The sequence below is a fragment of the Heliangelus exortis genome, chromosome 1 (genome assembly GCF_036169615.1).
Source record: "Heliangelus exortis chromosome 1, bHelExo1.hap1, whole genome shotgun sequence".
Lineage (NCBI taxonomy): Eukaryota > Metazoa > Chordata > Aves > Apodiformes > Trochilidae > Heliangelus > Heliangelus exortis.
In genome coordinates, this window is record NC_092422.1 from 56,864,017 (window position 1) to 56,887,454 (window position 23,438).

The 23,438-nt window shown below is 46.1% G+C and overlaps 1 protein-coding gene across 7 annotated transcripts in view; it reads right to left on the reverse strand.

The window, feature by feature from the left end:
• Positions 1–10,914, reverse strand: part of IRS2 (insulin receptor substrate 2) — a 30,933-nt gene extending 20,019 nt beyond the window's left edge. For 2 of the 7 annotated variants that reach the window (XR_011725732.1, XM_071743042.1), the window contains exons 1-2: positions 6,921–10,914; positions 4,841–5,055 (exon numbers count right to left, since the gene is read on the reverse strand). Coding sequence is in view for 6 of the 7 variants with exons in the window: in XM_071743042.1 (XP_071599143.1) it covers positions 4,874–5,055; positions 6,921–10,419 (3,681 nt within the window). In the remaining variant the exon portion in view is untranslated. Of the gene's footprint in view, positions 1–2,761; positions 4,339–4,840; positions 5,056–5,134; positions 6,503–6,920 lie in introns of those variants that run through there. The other 5 variants (XM_071743053.1, XM_071743086.1, XM_071743077.1 and 2 more) reach the window with 5 other exon arrangements.
• Positions 10,915–23,438: the final 12,524 nt, after the last annotated feature.

The following is a 23,438-nucleotide window of genomic DNA, read 5'->3' on the forward strand; positions in this document are numbered from 1 at the left end:
GTTTTTTTTCTTCTTAACTACTGCTGTGACTGATTTATTAAGATTAAAACCACATCCTAAAGTAACTTTTAGTCAATTGAGACAAGCAAATCTGGATTTGAAAACAAACAAAAAAACACCACAGTATCAAAGATAGTATCAAAGGATTTCCCTGCTGTTAACTTGAAATATACCTCTTTACAATGTGTATTGCCCTTTGCTGTGCACAAAACCTGGATTTTTTAATTGCTATCTTTGATACACCTACATACAATTTTGAGCCATCACCTATGATAAAAATTTGAGAGCAATTGTTTTGGAAAATTTTTTTGAAAACAGAAAAACCTGGATAGTAACAGAAATCTGAGTGTTGTCTTTGATCTTTTAAATCAATTGCCAAAGAGATTTCTCACCAGCAGCTTGAACACCTTTTTCTGAACACTGCTAATTTAGTGGTCCATTTTTTCACCTCATCAAACAATAGCAACTCCCTGCAAATGTGAGGGCACTTTCAAGACGAATCACTGTGATCCTGTCTTTTCTTCAGCAAAGTTATTTGTTACTATCTAACTGGCAACACCAGGGAGATCACACACTAGGAGCCCCAAATGTTACTACATGTGTTAGCACTTTAACGCTCCATGAAGTGCATTTCTTTAGGTTTGCCTTTGTAAAGATGTAAGCTATCTCTAAATTGATTTCTCTGTGTTTTGGATCAGGCTTATCACACTTAAGCCTTAAAAGCTTGCTGTAAGTACAAACACTTGCAACCCTACAAATAAAGGGATTCATCCTAAGTTAGTGGGGAAACTGCAAATGCATTCTAAACCAGTAATCCTGGTTTCCTCTACAGTTGACAGATGCAGGGGAAAAAAATTGTACTACTTTATAACTCGCATTTAAAAGGCTTGGCAGCAGTCACCCTTGCTTGCTCTGCTTACTGCTGCTCGCTGGCCTGACTAACCCAAGATGCTCACATGCTGAATACCTAAAGGCAGTTCACAGAAACATCAGAGTAAAACCAAATAAACAAACAAACAAACAATACAAGTTTTCCTTCGGGAAGGCTGCAGGAGAAACCCAGCCTTTTCAATAACCCGCAGCCAGGAGACTGCTCAGCTGAACTTGGCTTTTCAAGGCTGCCACTCTTGACCCCCTACACACATAGGCACAAAAACTTTAAAAATAACTACATGCCAGACAACAGACACACAAACAAAACATATCTGAACTTTGGGGTCACTAGACAGTCTAAAAACTCAAGGGATGTTACTGATTTCCATGTATACACAGCTTGCTTCTAAACAAACATTGTAAGAAACAACAACAAAAACCAGAGTTGTGAAACCTCCATAATTACATGCCCTAATTTATCAACTCCCTCACTATGCTCACTTCAATTTACTATTACACACACTCCCCCAGCATGATGTTAAAACTTCCACAGCCTGTGCTGAAGTATTATATAGTGACTAATACACAACACACCTAGACACAAAAAAAGAAAACATAAAGACCAGCAGTACAAAAGCATGCTACATGTCAACGAAGCGAGGAAAAAAAAAGAGCCCAGATATGGTCATTTCTTTATGTGTTTACTGCTATAAAAAGAAACATATTAATGGTGCTTTAGAGAAAATCCAATTTAAACAGAAAATACCTGGATGTGCCTATATTGCCATTTAGCTACTGAATAGAGAGGAAAGTTAGATTTCATACACTAGCTTCTTTTTCTGTGGATGCTTACTGTGTTTCAACTTTTAAACCACTCCAGCATTCCAATGCAATTAATGCTATTTAAAATAGTAGTAAATCAAGTGTAAAGAAACCCACATTATTCTTTCCTTATTAAAAAAAAAAAAAAGAAACACTACATAAAACATGTCCTTATACTCTTTCTGTTCAAACATTCCTTTATACATTTTACTTACAAGTGAACGTTAGCCTCTGTAGCTATCTTGAAAGAAATCAAGTAATCAGAAGCAATCATCAACCTAAGCATTTCCTCTGCCTTGAGCAATGACTGTACTGGCTCATTTTAGAACAAACCCACCATTCAACTTAGCCTATAACAATTTATCTTAAATGTCTCAAAGCAACGATGACATTCTTTCTACAAGCAGTGTAGCTAAACACAATTTTAAGTATAAAGCAAAATAAAAGTCTAATAGAAGTTACACATTTTAATATTCTCTCTGCTTGCAAAAAGCTGACATCCATATAATCAACATAATTTAAAATATCATAAGCTTCACGTAATCTTAGATAACTTCAGTTTACATTGCGTGCTTCATGAATGGCTCTGCTAGGTTAAGACCCAACCATTCTGATGTGCTCAGCTGTAAAATGCATTCTGAGTCAAGAAGTGGATTTCTGGAGAATGTAAAAGTAAACTTCAATTTTTTTAACTCTAAACATAAGTGGTTAAAAAAAATAAACAAACAAACAACTATGTAAGCCATTGAAAGTAGTTCAGTTCTTTCTGGTGTTAATTTTTGTGCTCTCACAGAACTCATCAGTAAGAGAAACTACTACAACTAATTTAAGAAAGACTTTAAAATATGTATAGTTCTTTTAATACTTTTAAGAAGTAATCTTAAAATGAATACAAGTTTTGTTTTATTGTATTATGTACTGTTGTACTGTATTATGCAGTTGACAGAGGGGAAAAAAACCCCAAAGTTGGGTAATATAATTCATTGTGCAAAGTAATCCCAAAGAAAAATGAAACAAGGGTTATGACTTCAATAACCTAAAATGCCATTAGAAAGACACAGAAGAGTTTTCTTAAGACAGGCTTTTTATTGTTTAGGTGCAATCATAAAACCCTCACAGAAGTAAGAGCTAATTGACAAGGCAGGGGGGTTGTCATTATTATCAAAAATCACCTTAGTATGATCTTAAGTAGATGCATTACAGATGATGACTTCTTTGAATAAATTGAGACAAAAGAAACTAACACAGGAGGAAAACAACTGTGTTGGGTACATATAGTATCTGTTCAACTTCAGAAAACTAGACCAACTACTAGAAACACAACTTACAGAGCATTTTCTTAAGGGAAAAGAAAATAAAATTTAAGATAACCCACCTAAGTCTGGTGTTTTCAAATAAGCAAAATTCCCTATTACACTGCATGTAATGGTAATTTTACTTCAGAATTTGGGGATTACACAATAAAGGATAAAATCTTAACCCCTCTGGAATAGAGACAAAACACCCATTTGACTTCAATAGAACTAAGATCCACCATAAAAAGTGACACCACAGTTGGGCGTAATCTGGCATAAATATACTGAAATAAATACTTTATACTACATCAGAAAAATTAGTGAAAATGTCTCCATAAATAACGAAAACCATACACAGTTCATATGCTTTTAGGCAAAAAAGTCATAATTTAAGAACAAAGGCTACTTATCACCAAGTAACAAGTTTTAACCAAGCAGTAATAGTACTATTTTATTTACATACCAGAAGAAGGCAAGTGCTTCTCCAGTTCTTAAATATTTGCACACTTTCAGAACACAGTAAAGCTAAACGAACTGATAATTTCAAGAAACCTTTTAATTCTTCTGTTTTGACAGCAGTTGTGGATGCACTTGCTTGCTCTTGCCTCTACACATGGAAATTTCCAAAAGCACAGCACTCTGCCACAGCAGAGGCAAGTCACTGATAGCAGAGACAAGTTACATGTGAACACCAGTCACTTTTAAATGGTACAAAGTTTCACCTAGAACACTTACCCACATGAAAGTACATCTAGGGCTACAGACATTCAAGAACAATTCAAACTGTTTTTTTTTTTACATGTGTTTCACACAAATCAAAATGCTAATTTACAGAGAAAGTACTTCATAAGTTTTTGTTTGTATACCCTGTATCTGTAATATTATCCTTTTCTAAATATTAAATATAGGTGAATTCTTGATTGTTTTAAAATTTCTAGAAACTTCTCTTGGGTTTTGGAGAAGTTTTAAAGATGTAAAGCTTCTCATTTTTCTAATATAGCTAAAAGCGAAATACGAAAAAAGTGCAAACAACTAAGTAAACAATATTGATTATATATAAGCTCTCTTTTGTGCAAACCTTTAATTTTTACAAAATTAGATTCTCTGAACTCTATCTGAATTGCTATCGTGGTAAAATATTCTTACTCACACTCAAAATACAGTCTTATTGAAATTGCATGTGTTTCTCCGCAAAACACGAAATTCTTAGTAGTCTCCCAAATCACAAGTTTGAAATTCAAATAAATACACTGGCACAAGACTTGTCAGCTTTTTAAAGAGCAGCAGAAATCCTTCATTAAACTTCAGTGTGAAATCCCAACGAAAACCAAAAGAGAAAGTAGGAAATCTGCAAAACGAATGACATGATTCTGCTTAGACCCATAAAGCCCCTTGAGGTATATTTCTCCCTCCCCATGCTATGACTTTTCCAGTTAGCTTGCAACAAATGTAATCAACCTGAAACACCGTTTTTGGTACCTAACCCTGCATACTGCTGGTTGATGATGCTGTCCGAGGTTTCTCCTCACTGCCTTGGCCCCATCTTGGCTACATTAATGCCCCAGCCCCATAACTATGGCCTCTCAGGAAAGCAGGGTGGTGGAGAAGACCTCGCCTCCTAGAGAGAGAAGAAACCTCAACCAGCTTCCCCACACCACACTTCTCCAAGTGGTCTGCGTTTAAAAGCTTACTGGAAAGAGGAAAAAGAAATCTGCATGCAGATTAAATATTAAAATAAGGCGAGCCTATAGCCACCCGTTGAAAAATACAGAGCAGAACTGAGCCCTCTCCCCTGCATGCCGTAAACCTAATTAACACGGCTATGTTTACTCCGTTATCCTTTTGTTTACCGGATGGGAAGGACAGCAGTCGGTTCCCCCTGTTTATCTCTTATCATTCCTGCTTTTCGCCCGGATGGTGACTGCGCTCTCATCCACTCCAGGTTTTCTCGGTAACTGGTACCCGCTCCCCTCCCCCCTTCGGGTCAGCAGTTTGGGGAATGTTGTGGAAATAGCTCTTTCCCAACACGGGGTTTGGTTTGCTGTAGGTGGCTCCAGAAAAACTCCTCGGGTTTTGTGGATTAAAAAAAAAAAAAAAAAACAACAACAAAAAACAAAGAACAAAAAAAAAAGAGCAAAAAACAGTTGGCAAGGAAAGGGGAGTGACATTATTTTATTGGTACCCAGGACCACGAACCCCAGGGCTGGACAACAAGAGTGATCACAAGGGTCTGGGTCCAGCCACAGGGTTCCTGAGAATGACCCCAGCAAAACTAACAGACAAATCACGCTCTGCTCTCAGCCCTTCCAGTCACTCAGAATAAGCGTTCATCCTTTCAAACTCTGACATTTCATTCAACAATCCTCTCGTCTTAATTAGGTTCAAAGCTTGCTCTGCAAACGGTGGATCTCTCATCTTTTCCATCTTCCTGTACTTCCTATCAAAAGAGAAAATATTTTCTTCTTCAAAAATCAACTAGCTACAAAGAAAAAAAAACAAAAACAACACACACACACAAAAAAAAAAAAAACAAACCAACCCACGACAAACCTGCAAGCAGCTCTTAGAAACTGCCGCTGTTTGCTTATTATTGATGACCTCTGTCAGCACTGTGAACACAGCAGCAATAACTATTCACCTCCAAGCAACCACTACTACGCTGTGTATCATTTCACCTGGCTAGACCCATAACATGTCTTAAAAGCCGTATGCATATATAGCTGCAAAGTACCAGGTCTTGCATAAATTCAAGAGCAAAGAGAATCCCTGCGGCGTCTCATCATTAACTTTTAATCCTTGACAGACTGGCTCTTGTGTGCCCTCCTCAACCAGCTCCCAGTTGTGTACAAATTCTCACTTGCTAAGAGGGAGGCGGGCTGCTATATGGAGGAGGGTATTTCTTTTGTTTCTTTCCTAAAAAAAACACGAAACAAAAAAAAAACCAAAAAAAAAAAAAACCAAAAAACAACCCACCAGCACAACCAAAAAAAAAAAAAAAAAACAGACCCAAAAAACAAAACCCCAAAACAAACAAAGAACCAACCACAAAACAGCATAACTAGCACCTCAACAAAGTAACAGCTACATAATTAAAACCTAAATTCTCTCCCTCACCCTGAGTTTCAGATTTCTTTCGTTTGCTTTTGTCTGAACACCCAGCATTTGTAACCCAGATAAAAGCAAGCCAGCCAACTGGTCATTCACGCTGGGACTCAGCCGCCAGCTGGAACATAGTTACACACCACCATAGGGGTGGGCCTATAAGTGAACTGTGTAACACAACATGCAACAGCTCATGCATATAGTGACTTCTGGAAAGAATTAATTGTGTTTTTTTTGAAGAATTCACATTCCATGCTCACCATGATTTACTGTTAAAACTTTTGCAAGAGATAAGATATTTCAAAACCAAGATATTAAATTTATCCTTTCTCATTTTGGTATGACTGACCTTCCCAGCTAGACAGCCAAGGATTGTTTTTTTGTAATCCGATGTCCTCAGTCCAACAGCCCTGCTTTTTAACGCAATCGCTTTATGTTTTAAAATAGTATTTAGAAGTCACATTAACATAAACTATTTTGGTCACATTTTCCAAACACTTTCCAAAATCTTACATTAGAAAAATCTGAAGTCCTGCCCAAACATAGTAACTGTGTAAACATGAGTTTGTATTGGGGTATCCAGAAGCATACACTCATAATAACAGCAGAGTAGAATTCAAACATGTAAAATTACCCCAAATTAAACTTTTTCTCATACAAAGGGCCATCGAGTTCCTCCAAGACTGTTTATATTAGAGGAAAAGAGATTTCTAAGGAAGTGAGGAGGAATAATGCTCTACCCAACACATCACAACACAAGCCCATGATGGAAAACAAAACACTAAGCACAAACACGCATGGCAGGCACTGTCAGAGGTAGCTACTCACCTTTCACAGCACTTGCTTCTTTCAGGTTGTGAGACAGAAAGTCTATGCTGGCATAGGCGCTCATCTCCACTCCGTTGATGCCCCCGTTCAGGATGTGCCTGGCTTTCAATCTGGCTTTGTCACAGTTTGCCAGGGGCCCGTCCACCACGTCAATGGCGATGTAGTTGAGGCCATTCTGGAAGCCAGCCGAGGTCTCCCGGCACATGGGGCTGCTGCCCTGCTCCTCCTCCAGGCCTTCACTTTTCCTGAGGGACACATTCTCCACCGAGGCCGAGTTGTGCCTTTTGGGGTTGTGTGCAAAGGAGGGGGACACAGGGGTCACAGTGGTAGTGGAGGAGAAAGTTTCCGAGCTGTGCCTCCTGCGCCCCTGGGGATCTGCCCGGATGACCTTGGCACCCCGGTTTGGGTCTGGGGGAGGGCTGGAGAGAATGAAAGCCTCCACTCCAGAGAGGGTGAGCCTCTTCACCCCAGCTGTGGGGCTGGTGACCCGGGCACTTTCTGGTTTCTGAACGATGGGTTGGGGTGGGGTGGTGGCCATGCCAAAGGTCATCTCGGTGTAATCCCCACCGTCGGATGGGCTGGACGAACAAGCCACCCCCACAGCCGCCTTCAGGTAGCGCCCGTCGGCCTGGCTGGTGCTGGAGGAAGAGCCCGGAGAGAGTGCTTCCAGGGAGCCCACTGATACCGTGCCCGACTGGGAGGGTGACTGTGACCCGAAGTCAATGTTCATGTAGTCAGAGAGAGGGGAGCGTCTCTGCCCCGTACCGGAGCCCAGGGAGGAGGCTGGGCTGTCAGCGGGCAGGGAGGGGGGAGAATAGACGGCAGCATCACCAAAGTCAATGTTGATATATTCACCGGGGCTCTTAGGCTCGGGTGGCAGAGGGTGCTCGTTCATGCTGGGCAGCATCGTCCGCAAGGTTTCCAAAGAGAAGCGGCTGGGCCGGGCCACCCGCTGGCACCGCTGGCTCAGAAAGCTCTCAGTCCGACTGTGCCGCAGGGGCGAAGGCACCGTGTGGCTGGAGGGGACAAAAGTGCCGGCGGGCGACTGGCCCACACCACGCACTGCCTCCTCCGGGATCATCTTCCCTGGGGAGTTCATGAAAACATACTGGTCGCTGTCCTTTGCCGAGCCCTGGCTCTTGTAGGAGCGGGGTAAGGAGCTGTACGAACAGCAGTTGGGCTTTTGGGGCTCGCTGGACCCGTGTCCCGAAGGGGAAAAAAAGAAGTCCGGGGGAGTGAGGGAGGGAGCCTGGGGCCCGTGCTGAGGGTCCCGAGGGGACATATTGATATAGTCGCCGTTACTCAGCCTCCCGTCCGAGCTCTCCACAGACAGCTTGGAACCGCACCACATCCGCATGTACCCGCTATCGTCAGGGGAGCTCTCCCCGGGCGAGCTGGTCTTGTAGCTGCTCCCGTTCCCGGGGGACCCACCACCCACCCCCGCCCGAGGATGCAGGATCTGCTTGGGGGCGGACACGCTGGTGGGACTCATGGGCATGTAGTCATCGCCGCCCCGGCTTCCCTGCCCCAGGGCTGCGGCCACGCCGGGGGTCATGGGCATATAGCCATCATCATCTCCCCCTCCTCCTCCCCCCCCTGCCGGCGGCCCCAGGTTGGTGCTGCTGCTGCCGGAACTGCGGTGGGAGCCGATCTCGATGTCCCCGTAGTCTTCGGGGTAGGGGGTATAGGTCACTTTGGGGGAAGCCCCGGCATGGCAGGAGGGGAAGAGGCGACCTGCGCTGCCGGAAAAGGTGGCCCGCATCAGCGTGTACTCGTCGAGGGAGGCGGAGGAGACCTGCGGGGGGGCGGGCCGCTGCCGACACGGGGTGGTCAGCGAGTAGGTCCGCTTCCGATGGCCCCGGTCAGCGGTGGCGTCGGGGCAGGGTCGGTAGCAGAGGCGGCCGCTCGGGGGGCGCTCCATCGTCATGTAGCCGTAGAGATCGGTGCCGCCCCCGGGGTCCCGCACCGGGGGGGTCTCGGCCACCGACTCCGGGGTGTTGCTGCGGTTGCTGGCTGTGGAGGAGGAGGAGAAGGGCCGCAGGTCAGCGCCCGGGCTGGAGCCGTACTCGTCGAAGGACATGAAGCCGGCATCGCTGGGGGAGCCGGAGACGGAGGCGCTGCCGCTGGACGGGCGCTGCGGGTGATGCGGATGGGCAGGCTCGGAGCTGAGGCCGCTGCTGGAGGAGAGGCTGATGGGGCTGGTGGCGGAGGGGGGCGAATGGGAGGCGGGCATGGACATGGAGCGGCTGCTCTGCAGGCCGCCGGCCAGCACCGGCAGCAGCTTCCCCGCCTGCCGGCCCCCGCCGCCGCTAAGCGTGTGCGAGCGGCTGAGGGGGGTCCGCACGGGGCCCGGGCTCATGGGGCTGCCGGCCGCCGAGCCCACCCGGCAGCCGTCGCCCTCGCTGGCCGTCCGTACCCGACACGGCGTGCACTTGGTGCCGGCGCCGGCGGCGAGGCTGTCGGTGCGGGAGCGGCGGAGGAGGCCGGTCTGGCTGGGCGGCAGGTTGACCAGGTGGTGGTGCCGGCGGCCGGGCACTGTGATGGGGTGGGTGGCGGAGGCTCCGTTGCCGCCGGGCCCGGCGGCCCCCCCGGAGGAAGAAGATGATGAAGACTGGCTCTTGCTGCGGGGCCGGAACTCGGACAGCTCCTTCAGCGCCTTCATGGCCTCTAGGATAGTCTCGTGGATGTTCTGGGCTACCACCGAGTCGTCCGCCTGCATCCAAAGCTCACCGGGGCCGGTGGCCGCCGAGCGCCCCACCTCGATGAAGAAGAAGCTGTCGGAGTGGCCGCAGCGGCGGATGTTCATCAGCTGGAGGGTGACCGAGGGCAGCTCGCAGTTGAGGCGCACGAACCCGATGGTGCGGGCCGAGAGGCAGAGCCGGTGGACACCGGTGAGGTTTTTACTCTGCCCCAAGCCCTTGGGCTTCAGCGTCACCTGCCAGACCTCCCGGTAGGCAGCGGTAGCCGGGGTGATCAGCCCGTAGTTGAGGTCCTCTCCGGCGGCGGCCAGGGAGGCGGCGGCCGCGCTGCAGGAGGCGGAGAAGGGGGAGGCGAGGTGGCGGTGGGGGGACCCCAGGCAGGCCGCCTTGCCCTCATTGAGCAGGTCGGTAAGAGCCCGGTACCAGCCCTCCTGTTCCTGCTCATTCTCGGCCGCCACGGCGAAGTACTCGTCCTTGGTGTAGAGGGCGATGAGGTACTTGTGCTTGGCGTCCGCCCGCTTGTTGATGTTGAGGCAGGAGTCCAGGGCGATCACCCGCTTGGGCGCCCCGGACTTGTTCCTCCATTTCTTCTCGCTCTCGTAGTACTCCAGCCGGGCGCCCCCCGACTCCTCCCCGCCACCCGGGCCACGCAGCACGAAAAAGCGCTTGTGGCCGTGTTTCTGCTTGCGCAGGTACCCGCACTTCCTCACGCCCTGGTTGTTGTTGTTGTTGTTGTTCAGGTTGGGGCCGGGAGGGGAGCTCAGGGGGGGCAGCAGCCCCAACACGGCGGGGCTCGCCATCCCCGACCCGGCGCCGGGAGCGCCGCCCGGCTCCTCTCGCTGCTTGCACTGAGCGGGGCTGGGGGCCGTGCGCCGCAAATAAAAAATTTAAAAATTAAAAAAAAAAAAGGGAGGGGGGGAAAAAAAGAAAGGAAATAGAGGAGGGGGGATGCGAGTAAAATGAAGTTATTCCTCCGCAGAGAGAGCGCGGGTGGCCGGAGCCGCAGCGGGGTCCTCCACCGTTGCCTCTAAGCAGCGGGTGCTGCCGGCGGCCGCCCGGCGTCCTTCCCGGTTCGGGTACCGGCGGCGCCGCGGTTGCTTCTTGTCCGTTGCTGCTGCCGCTGCTGGTGGTAGTAGTAGTGGTGGTGGTGGTGGTGGTGCTGATACCTCCCCGGCTGCTGCCGGCGCCGGCGGGAGTTTCGCCGTAAGTAACACATCGCGCACCGAGTGCCCCAACTAAAGAGCAAAACAACACGTGACCGCCGCCTTACCGAGGCGCTCACACACCGAGACGGGGCGGGCCGCCAGCCGCCGCCGGCGCCTCTCCGCATTGGCTACAGCGGAGCGAGAAGGACGTGCCGGCTGGCCAATGGGGAGGCGGGGCGGGCCCTCGGGTGCGAGGCGGCGCTGCGCCATTGGACGGCGGGAGCCTCTCCCCCCCACACCCTCTCCCACCCCTCCGCCGCGCGTTCCCGCCCACAGCCTCCGGCCCCCCTCGGGCGCAGCGGGCCCCGCCTCGCCCGCCCACCCCACACCCCTCCCACAGCCCGGAGCCTGCCGGGGGCGCGGGCACGACGGGGGGAGCCGGGGAGCGCGGCTCCCGCCGCCGTGTTGTCCCTCGCCATCCATCGGAGCATCGGCGGGCGGGACGCGGCGGCGGTGGGAGAGAGGAGAAGGAGGAGGGGGTGTGCAGCGGCGTCGCTCTCCGCGGCCATCAGGTGCTGCCGACCCGCCTTGCCGCGGGCCCCCCGCCCCCCGAAGCGGAGCTTCCGGGCGTGCGTGTGCGCCGGCCTCCCCCTCTCAACCCCCCCCGCACACCCACACACACGCGTGTGTGCGTCAGCCCCTCCTCGCACACGCACGTACCGCAGCGCCTCCGCTTCCCCCCGCTACCCGTCCGCGCACTCCTACACCTGGTGTGTCAGCCCGTGGCCGCCCCGCGTTGCTGACACACCGAAACATTTCGGGGAGCCACCGCCGACCCCACAACCCCTTCCTCCCGCCGGGGCCAAGGCTGCTCTCACACCCACCAATCTCCCCCCCGTCTCCCCCCCACGTCCCCTCCTCAGCGGCTATTGAGATGCGGCGAGGAAATGCCACCTTGGGCGGGCAGGGAGCAGGGGAGACTGAGGGGGCGGGGGGGGAGGGAGCACTGTTACTCGGTTTAATTTAACAAATTAATTTATCCGGGCGTGAATAGGGCAGCGTCCGCGTCTCCTGGGAACGAAGGCGGCCACAGCACGGCGAGGCGATGCAGTAACGAGAGGCGAAGGGGGGCAGTGGCCCCCTCCCCCCCCCCCCCCCCCCGCCGCTACTCCCACCGCTTTGGGGCTGCTCGCTCCCCCCTGCTGCCACCTCCGCTCGATTACGCGGCGTGCGGGGTCTCCGCGGGTCCCTCCCGCGGGGCGGGGGCTGTCCGGCGGGGTTGGAGGGGCGAGGTCTCTCGCTTGTTTACCGGGGACCCGCACGTTAGTTAAACCGCGCCCGGGGATCAATGGGCGCCTTTCTCTCCCTGCCGCCGGAGGGAGGTGAATGGAGGAGGGGAGGGGGCGGGGAAGGGGCCCCAGTCGGGGTGGGCGGCGGAGTAGAGGCTGGGGTAGGGGGGGGACTCGCCAGTCCCCATTTTCCCGTGTGTGGCTGGAGCGGGGGAGTGCAGGGGCCCGGGAGGGGTCTGCGAGGCGGGGATGCCCGGGGGCCTCCCCCCCACCATCCCTCTTGTGAGAGCAGCGGTGGCTCCTGACGAAGCATGGGGCATGCTGCGGGAGGCCAGCGGCAACAGAACTCGGGGGATGGAGGGAACGTCGACCCCAAGCCTGTTCCTTATCCCCGCCACATCACATCACCCCCGCCCCGAGATCTGCGGGGGAAGCCTTCCCACGCACATACCCGGGGGGGGGGGGGGAAAGTGAGGTTGGGGTCAGGTAAACATCCCCCCCCTGCCCTTCCCATTCCCTCCCCTGACCGCCGTCGGGACACGCTTTCATTTATCGGCTTGCGATCACGCTGAAGCAGCGGTGTTTGCGTATGAAGCCGAGAAAAAGAAAAAAAAAAAAAAAAATTTAAAAAAAAAAGACGAAAGTGATGCGGGGCGGAGGAGGGCGGCTGCGGATCCGCCTGCAGCCCGCAAGTACCTCCGCCGCCACCGCTCCGCTCCCGCCCGCCCGAAATTCTCTGCGGTTTGGGTCATAATAACCTATTTAGAAATCAACAGCTGTAACTAGGAGGCAGAGGAGGAGGGGGGACGTGGGGGGTGTGATTGGAAAAGACCACTTCACTGTAAATACCGGTACGCTGCAATAAAAGCAGCTTTTGAAGCAAGGGCTTTCCCCTTCGTCTTACGGGGAAATACTAACATTTACATACAAGGTAGTAATTACCTGGGGTTGGGGTTTTTTTTTTGTTTTGTTTGTTGTTTTTTTTAAGGGGGCGGGGGGAAGGTAGTGGTGGCAGAGGAAAAGAAGGGCTTGGAGATCTGAGGCACCGACTTCTCCGCAGGAGCGAGCAATGAGTGCCTGTAAAGGGCAGCGAGTTCAGTGCATAACCTTGGGCAAGGTACCCTTGACCTTTCTGTACCTGTGCGACTCCTTACAGCCAGCGATGTTTACAGTCTTTACTGTCCTGGTAATGGGGCTTTGATTTCTGTACCAGGGAAAAATATATAGAATCAGTAACTGTACGTTTAAATTATATTTAATGATTGCGTAACAGATCTCAGGGAGACAGGGTTCATATGAAAACTCTGAATAGTTGATTTCCTGCCTTGGACTACAACAGACCATACTGTCCACTACACTCTCACTACTGGAGACATAAGGAGAGCTATTTATCTGAACTTCTAGCCACTGATCAGTCTGGGGCCATAAACACCAAGAGGAGCCTTCTGTCTGGAAAAAACCTTGGAAATTTGGAAAGATTTTTCCAGACATTTATGAAATATGCCTGATGACCTTGAGCAAGCATTCTTGGGTCTGACATGTAAAAAAGATAAATGTTAATTCACCTACTTGATATTTCCCTGTATGTTATTCTTGACTCTGTGGGCAAAACAGATTTGATGTACTGGCTATAGAAGCAGAACCGAGTCTGAGAGCAATTTCTATGAAAAAGGCATTAAGATAGTGTAGAATTCAAGGCTGAAGTTTATACTTTTTATTTTTGTATTGCTACTGCATAAAGAGCATCTTTAGCTGTTCATTTTAAGCAGATTCATAACAAGTATTTTTTCCATAACCATGTTTGGGGGTTGTTTTTTAATGCATAACTGAGGTTACAGAGTACAAGAATTGGGACTCAGGTGTCTATAAAATTCAGGTTAAAAGTACTATTGTTTCATGACCAACACTCTAGAACAAATGACCTGAGTTTACATAGGTGATCTGTTTTATTCAGAGTTTTCTCTGAACTCCTCTGAATTGTTTTTCAAATGTATATCTCTTCTGGGAAAATTTCCCAATGCCATTAGGGTAGCTTTTAATTAAAATAAATGTTCTAACACTATAAATAAATGTTCTAACTACTTGTCCATCCCACCTGTCAGCTACAGGTCATGGTTTCTACAGGCTGGCATGTCTTATGTTTCAGCTATTCCTATGTGTCATGTAGCATATTAGCTTTAATTTCTGGAATAAGTGGGTTTTCACTGATAAAGTGGACTGTGAATTCGGGCAGTTGAAGCATAGCACATGCTCGCTTGTTCCACCAAGTAATTTCAGGCAGAACATAGGGTTAGACAAATTGGAACAGCAGCGTCTTCAGCAACTGCAATAGATTTGCCAGAGGATGTTTGCTTAAATCATCTCTGTAAAATAATTCCATTGTGATGAAAGAAAAAATTATCTTGTTCTACGTTTCTTATTCCTTCTGTCATATCACTCTGCCCCATCTCTATTTCACTACATTTATCTTCTTGTTTGAGGTCTCTGCTGGGAATGCTTTGCTAATACACAAAGTAGACAAAAAAAAAATAGTGCTAATATTAGTATCTTTCCTGCCTGTTAAACTATGCTTTTGCCAGCATACCTTGTTCCATAAACTGTGCTGGGTAATGGTCAGATTTGTCAAAATATACGATCTGTGTGAGGGGCATTTGCCATCAGTTATGTCAGTCATAAAAATGTAACCTCTGTCCACCCAAAACTGGTAGAGACATGCCTAGAAAATCAGACCTTGCTCATGAAAATGATGGTTAATCTAGATACAGCAAATGCAGCTTTGCCTGCACAGAGCTGTGCTGATTTCACATTGCCATGTTTCAAGTATTTGTGGTTCCCTATCTGTATGCAAAAAATGTGACGTGGTTATTTCATTTATGTATAAAGGTATTAAAACTCTTTGTTTTGGTTATTTCTGGAAATAAGTGGGTTTTCAGTGAAAACAATGAGTGGTGAAGATGGACTGTATGAGTGAATGATAAAGAGCAGCCAGCAATGCTGTGTTGCTTGCAACGAACTTCTGAAGCAATCAGTGAATTTTGCTTGGGAAGTCTATTTGCCTGAATAGAAGTTAAATGGTCAGATACAAGTATTGCCCCTAAGGATACACAACTGATTTTAGCTACATGTGGAAGCTTAATTCTACAGGCCCAACACACAAAGGATCTGGTTGTGTTTAGTTGGGATTTTACCCCTCACATTAGGGGGATTGGAGCACCAGGCCCTATGATATGTAGCATATTTAAATACTGTCCAAAGTCACAGCCAGGCTACTCACAAAACACTTTCTGAGGGGCTCGATGCATGAACAGGTCGAATTTCAAGATTTGTCACATCCTTTAAAAATACATTTTTGTTTGTTCTTAGTCTAAATCTCATTTTGAAATACGTTTCAGGATAAGGAGTAACAGTTAAAAGGGATGTGCTTGATGTTTGGCTTGGCTGTTGCCTTCTACCTGTTGCCAGGATCACAGAGCTGATGGTAGTGAAGCCATGGGAAAAAAAGTGTAGTGCAAGATTATGTGCGTCAGCAACGCTTTCTTATACTATCAAGACTACAGTTATCTGTTCCAACAAAATAGAGTGATTTATATTTTGATGTCCTTGAACTTCTACATAAACAGGTGAAGTCAGTTTATTCCCTTGTACATTTATTTGCATACTTCTGATAGTGTCATTCTGGTTATACATTTCATAACCTTGCTGTAAGAGGACATGAACTCCCATCACCTTCTTTCTCTTTAACCTTTCTCTGCTCCTTTGAGTGCAAATGTACCATGACTGTGCTACTACTCAGTTGTGAAGCTTGTGTTATTTGGAAGGGAGGACAGGCCATCCTTACAGATAGTTGATACTATGTTGATACTATTCTTGTAGTAACTCCTAACAGGATGTTTTATCTCTCCAGAACAAGAGTAACACTTAGGGATACAGTAGCCCAATCCCCTTAATTTTAGGCTCCGAAGTTTCTGCGGTATTTTTCCCCCCTAGGCCTGTGGAAACAAGTATGGGTGGCTTAGTGCATGAGGGAAAAATATCCAGAAATCATAGACTTTGAAAATACTCCTTTCTTAAGCGAAGATAACGCACCTGAGTTAATACTGCACCCACAGATTTCTATAGAGTTCCAGGTTAAATAAATTTGGGCTGCAATTATGCAGCTCTATATTCAGCAATTCTTGAAGCTAATACTTCCACTACTTTTAGTAATTATTTGAAATAATATATATTGAAACTATGTATATGTTATTAGCTTGTACATTCTTACATGGGAGGGGAAGCAAGGTGAGGAAAATCTGGAGCACGTCTTCTAACCAGCTTTTTTTTTTTTTTTTTTTACAAAGACTTGCAAGTTTTTTCTGCCTTTAGCTCATTTCTTCCTCAAAAGTAAGTTCAGAACCCCGCAGCCCGTAAGCAGGTTGAGACCTTGGGATTATTTTGGACAAAGCACAGAGCAAAATTCCCGTGGTCTGAAGAGGGAGAGAGAGTGCTCCCATCCGTGACAGGTGTATCCCCAAAAGCCCCTTTCGGGAACACTTCCTCGAGTCACCGGCGTGTCCCCAGCCTGCTCCGGGTTGCAGGAGAGGGGGGAGGGTCCCGGGCCAGCCCCCTACACCCCCTCCCCCCCCGCAGCCGGACCCACCTCTGCAGGGTTTCGCGGGTTTTCCGCCTCCCGTGGGAATTTGTTACATCTATCTCCTGGGGGCAAACCCGGGCGGGGGAAGGAAGGGGGAGGAGGTCGGGGGGGGAGCGGAGGAGAGGTGGGGACACACACGACCAGCTCCTGCCCCACTCCCGCCCCTGCGTTGCCGGCGCGAAAATTACGCATGAGGGCTGAGATGCGTCAGCGCGTCGCAATCACCGGGATCTTCTTCCTGGAACATCTTTTTTTTTTTTTTTCCTTGTTGTTCGCTGCGGGGTTTATTTTGGTTTGGGTTTTTTTGTTTTGTTTTGTTTTTTTTTTTCTCTCTCTTTTTCCCCGATCCGGTGGTGGTGGCGGAGGCGGAGGCACCCCCGCACCTCACTCTTCTTTCCCTTTTCTCCCATCTTTTCCTTCCTATTCCTCCCCCCCCCCCCCAAACCCCGCTCCACTCGGAGGGGCGGTGTCGGTGCGTGCTGCCCCCCGCTGGCTGCCGGGGCCCCCGCCCGGTGCGGCGGCGGAACCGGCTGTGTGCGGGCAGCCCGGCCCCGGGGCCCCTTCCCAGCTCTGCCGGAGCTCCGGGCGGGAGAATGAAACGGAGGTGGTGAGGGTGAGGAAAGCGATGCTTCCCGTCTGCACCTGAGGCGCTTTTCTGTTTTAAATGGTTTTAAAATGATGGTGGGGTTTGTTTTGGGGTGGAATTGCTGTGTAAAATACTTCCTTCTGGAGTAATCACGACTCTGAAATTAAAAATATTGTTGTTTATTGAAAGGAAAAAACCTGATACAGTATGACCAATCCTGGTTTAGAGAAAAAGTGCCCAAGAAGCAACAGAGACAAGTATTTTTGAGAAATAGTTGCAGTCTATATCCCTCTTTCATATGATAATGATGTATCTAAGAATCATTGAAAACAATGCCTTTTTTTTTTTTTTTATATATTTTTAAAAGAGATTTTGTAATGTACTTGTCTGACCTGATGGGCGGCCAAGATCTAGGGTCTTTCAGGGTATTTCTGTTCAAAAAGAGACCAATGTTGTAATTCAATATTTCTTTGATGCAATATTTACAGAAAATTTGCAAAGGGCCTATTTGCCTAAACACAACAGGAGTCCAACAGAAAACATTTCGGTTGCGATTTTTTGGTGGCTTTTTTCTGTGTTTTGGTGGGGTTTTTTTGTTTTGGTTGGTTTGGGGTTTTGGTGTTTTTGTGGTTTGTTTTTGTTTTTTTGGTCTGTTTATTTCCAGGTAGCAGAAAATCTATTTGTTTACTTCTTTCCCTAGTCAGGTTACTCCAGCCTCTCTTTTTGTTTGTTTCCTACTGCTCTTGGAGGCTGTTACTCAGCAAAACAATCCCAGGCATTCAGCTTTCCCCTCTGACCTACAATTCATTTGGCTATTTGTCTTTGTTTCAGATGGCCTTTGCATTTGCTTTAGGTAGTAATCCTTTTTCCCCTAGCCTTTTTGTTGTTTTTTTTTTTTTTTTGGTTTGGTTTGGTTTTTTGCAAAAAAACCCCCCAAAAAACTTCAGAAGGGAGACTAGACTAACTTCCTCTGTCATCTATCTTGACATCAGGATAATTTTCCTAGCAGCAGGGGTAATGCAGTCCTGGAGCAGATTGTCAAGGGATTTTTATAGAGTCCCCATCACTGGAGCATTTTAAGCTGCACAAATATTTATTGGGAATGACACAAATTCAGTTGTCCTGACTCAGGGCAGTGTGATAGTCTAGATGATCTCATGTTTACTTCCAGTCTTGTTTTATTGGGTTTCTATTATATATACACCTTATAAATAGCCCCAGGATTATTAGTGCTGTAAGGAAAAAATATAGGGATCTTTATCAGGGTGGCTTTGGGTTTGACTTTTTTTTTTTTTTTTTTTTTTTTTTTTCCTACCTCTTTGATTGTGCAAAATAAAGAAGTTAGATAAAACTGTAATTATGAATCAGTGCTTACTCTTACTATTTGGGATAAAATACTGGTGTGATTCTTACTCGGGCAAAGCATTCACTGGTTTAATTTTTGCACACACCATGCCACCAGGGAGATGAAGAGACATTTGGGGAAACAGAGTCACTGCAGAGGGAAATCTTACCTTGTTTTTATCAATGTGCCCCTTCAGTAGAAGTTCTGTGTGAATAAAATGAGGAAGGCTTGCCCTCGGAATGGGCCTACTGCTTTCAAGGAGAATTATCATCTATCTGCATTATTTAGACAGTGTCTGGGAAACTCACTGGAGCCTCAGGCTCCCATTGTGTAGATGAGTAATTAATGGTGGGCCTCCTTCTGCTTTGTTTAATGTATATATTGTACATACACAATGAGTTGGGGAAGATTGCTGATGTGGGGAGTCAAATGGGAGAAAGGAGATTCTGCAGTCCCATCATGAAGGGTGAGAGTGACAAGCAGCAGCTTCAGCTTGCCAGTTGCCTAAATGATGGACACTGCAGGCATGCTCAGGGTTTCAAGAAGAAAAGTGTCAGCCTTCTATATTTTGGTGGGCTCATATGCTCGGGGAAAGCACAAACACATGTACTGAAGGAAGAGGAGGAGTATATTTGGGGAAGCACAATTTTTTCAAATGCATAGCTTGGGTGCAACCATTAATTTCAGGAAGATAAAGCATCACAACAAAGTGAAATTTCTGCATATTCGTATGTCTGCAAAAGAGGTTGAATAAAACCTTTACCCAGCCAGTGGTCATCATGGCTCAAGCAACACACCGACTCGTACAGGCTGGATCATGGTGAAGAAGAAGGAGTGGGTATATCCAAGACCCTTGTTGTAGCAATCAGTACTGTGATTGGAGGCAATTTATATGTCTAAACACTAATAACTTGCTAAAAAATTTATTATCAGTTTCCACAGAAAGGAAAAAAAAAGATTCATGCGTGTTCTGCTGAGTGCTCATGGACATAAAACGAGATGGTCACTTAATAAAATATTCATGTGAACATTATGTTTTCATTAGTGAAGTGGGAGACCACAAAATCAAATACAAGGGAAGAGTGTGCTTTCAGTTAAACTGCTGATTAAGCAAAGGAACAGCATTTGTAACAGGAGAGAATGAGGTAATCATGGCATATGAACAGGTTTTAATGTCATCTGTTGCATTTAATCATACAGTAAGGGAATATTTCTGGGTGCCTCACTTCATTGCTACACACTTCTGCTCCTTTCTTTCAGTTCATTGTTGTTTTCTTCCTAGTATCTTTATGGATATGGAGCAAAGGAGGTTTAGAATATTTTCCCCAAACCCTGCAGGGAATGTGAAATATCCCTCGGGTCACTCCTTAGTCTATTCAGATATCTTATAAAGAGATATTAGCTGCGTATTGGAATTTCTGGATAAATTTCTGTTTAGAAAGTGACGACTTTCTGTGACATGGTAGAAAATCTAATTGTTTTCGGCTAGTGAACTGTTGCTTTGTAAAATCTTTTGAGGATGCAGAAGCACATTTTTTTGAAGGTGAATAACTCCAGATGCAGATGTTGCAAGAGCTGATGTCATCTCCCAAAAGCTGCTGTCATGGAAGTGGATCCGTGAGCTAAGATTCAGGCCACCACCTTGCGGTGAGAGAGCCACAGCAAACTGTTTCTTCATCAGGCAAATTGTACAAGGACCTGGAAGAAGCCTCAGAACTGAAGTCTCCTGGGGGTATCTTTTTCTTACACCCTCCAGTGAGCTGAAAGGGCCTTTCATTTCTGGTATAAAGCATCCTGAGTTTGTTTGCTAACAATAACTTCTTCTGTCCTAACTAACTTTGACCTGGTGAGAGATCCTTGGATTGCTGAGTAGTTTGGCCTTTGATTTGCCTTTCCCAGGCAATGTATCTAGACAACTGGTTCCTCCTTAGAGATTTCGTGAGAAGGTGTCCATCTCTCTTTGTGACAGAGTGACCTTCTTCATTTAGAAATGCGTAAGCACAACAAATGAGCTGAACATGTGACTGTATCACAGTGGTATAAGTTACATGGCTGTGATTTACTGATTGTGGAAAGATCAGATAGTTTTAAAGTCAGCGGTTGGCTGTCAAGTTGTTAATTGAACATTTGCTGAAAAATACCTGTGTGTAAATGATCTAGATATTCCTGCAGGATAATCAAGTTTAAAAACAACTGTTGTCTGCCATCTTCCTGTCTTGGCTATACTTAAAGAAATACCAACAAGTTAAAAATCACACTTGCCAAAACATTCACGTGCAGAGATCCTTACATTACCTGTTCTTTAGACAGATAATACTGAAATAATTTTACAACCCAATTCATTGACTTGTTGATTTTAGTTGCTTTTTTACTTTCAGTTGGGGAAAAGAAAGTAGATTGTTCAGTTTCTTACATTTGATGGCTCTTTATAATTAATTTTATTTTTATTTTTCAATGTGCATCTTCAAATTTGAGTCCAAAGTACACACACACACACACACATACCACTAACATTTTACTTTAGGCAAATATCTTGCCCCCATTTGATTTAAAGAATTTAAGAAATCATAAAATCTTACAAACTGTTCCCTCTGGATTGTTTCAGTAAGATTCAGAAACACACAACAGTTGATGAGGCTCCCTTCTGCTTGAACATAACCCCCCCAGAACTGGCACTATTTTGTCTTGAGTTCATTAGTTTTAGTACCTTCTTTTCTGTCCCTCATTATAAATTTTATGTGCTGCATGGAGCAGGGGTGGTTTACATAAATGCAGCAGCTGTACTTTGCGTTTCCAGCAGTGATGTTGTATCTGTAGGAAACCATCACAATCCAAAAGACCTATTTTCTCTTACTAGCATGTTCTATTTTATTGGTTTTCTTGTATAAATTTTATAATTTTTTCTCAAGCTTAATGAGTCACTTAAGAATAGATATTTGCAATTCAAGTTGTGTTTGTTATAGTAGCATGGATTTTAAAGCAACCTGTAGAGAGTTCAGTGATATGTGCTCTGCAGCACAAACAACTTGTGTTCAAACTAGATTATGATATTTAAGTCTTCTTTTACAGGCCTCAAGTGGCCATTAAGTGATATCCATAAGTGATAAATGAAGAGGTGCTGTAAACTCATCTGGATTGCATCTTCCTGCATATTTGGAGAGGTGGTGTTCATCTCCACTAACCATAGATATCTAAAAGCTGTGTGTCCAGTGCATTTTAGACTCTAGAGTTCCTCCAAAGTGATGAAGGATTATTATTATTATTATTATTTATCATTATTTTATCATTACTTCAGGTAGATCTGAAGTCTGATGGTGAATAGATTCATAATGTAATAATTCTGGGTTTATGTTCCCATTAATATTGGAGGGGATATTACCTAGCTATGAGGTGTTGATTGTACCATTGCAACCATTAATTCAAAGTAATTCAAATTATTTACAAAGAATTAAGATATTAACTTTTTGCTAGGAAGTTTATGCCTGGCCAGATACCATCTTCTCTCAGCACTCACCTCCATGCCAGTTAGGGCATCTTTAGAGCTTCTGTAGGCAGCACAAATCCCTAATACCTGCATGGGCTTTACATTTCATGCTCTGCTCACTTAACAAAATCATTTAACATTCAAGTTACTTTAAAAAAAAATGTTCCAGATATGTTTAATATCTCTACTGTTCGTTTGTTTGGAGCTCTGAAAATAATGATCACAAAACAATGGCCTAAAATGGTTTGAGGTATGTCCATTAGAAAATGGCTGGTTTTCTCCATTTGTTGTAAAGGGATTCTAAGTAACTATCTCTCCTCTTGCCCCCTCTCATTTAGGGGGCCAAGATGAATATATGCATCTCATTGCTTGCCTCTGGATACAATATGACCACTTTGGTATTTATTGGAAAACTCTGGGGGATATTTTAGGCTTTATGGGGCAAACCCCTGATGCTTTTGCTGAAAACCAGAAAACTGGAAGGCATTTGTACTTTAAAGTGTCTCATTGCTCTCTGAGTGCTGTGTGACAGCTCTGGGATAGATGCTTAGCCAGAAAAGCAAGCCAGGGGGAAAGCAAAATAGAGACATTTCCTTTTTTCCCACTCCCTCCTCACAAATGCTCTGCTGATGATGGTGGAGAAAGAAGGAAGACACCAGCTGCTGTGTCATTGTTTTAGAAAGGGCAGAATTACAGACTTTTTAAAAGAGTGATTGAAGCCAGAAGCCTACAGTATCCTTAGTGCAATGGTGAAGATGCTGAGGGACAGGGATGTTATTCATCATTTATAATCTATCAATTTTATCCCTTTTCTTCTATATTGATCTTCACGTTCCTTATGAATGTCAATTATTATTAGATTAGGTGATTTTTTTGTCTCCTACTGTCTCCCAGCTCTGATAAGAGCCTGGCCTCACATTTGCCTTACAGTTCCCAGTCTGCCAAATCTCATGCATTAACCATTAATGGCTCTGTCCTCTCATGTCAAAAATGATTGTCCCAGAAGGGTCTGGAGGACCATTCCACCTCTTACACAGTAAATCCCTGGGGACCAGGTGGCAGGAAAAGAAACGGGGCACTGTCAGGATGGGTTTCCCTTTAAACAACTCAAAAATTTCAGCACTTTCTCAAGCTTCCTGATTCATTCTGGGTCTTGCTTTGGCCTACTAAAATAAAAACCAAAACAAACCAAAAAAACACCACAAGAGCTAGAAAAGTTGTGCAATTTTGTTTACAAATAATGTAACCGAAGTCTTGTTACCCCAAACACAGCAAGGAAAAACTCCCTGCTGCTCCTATGTGCCTTATTTATGCAGATGTACATAATCCCTGCTAAC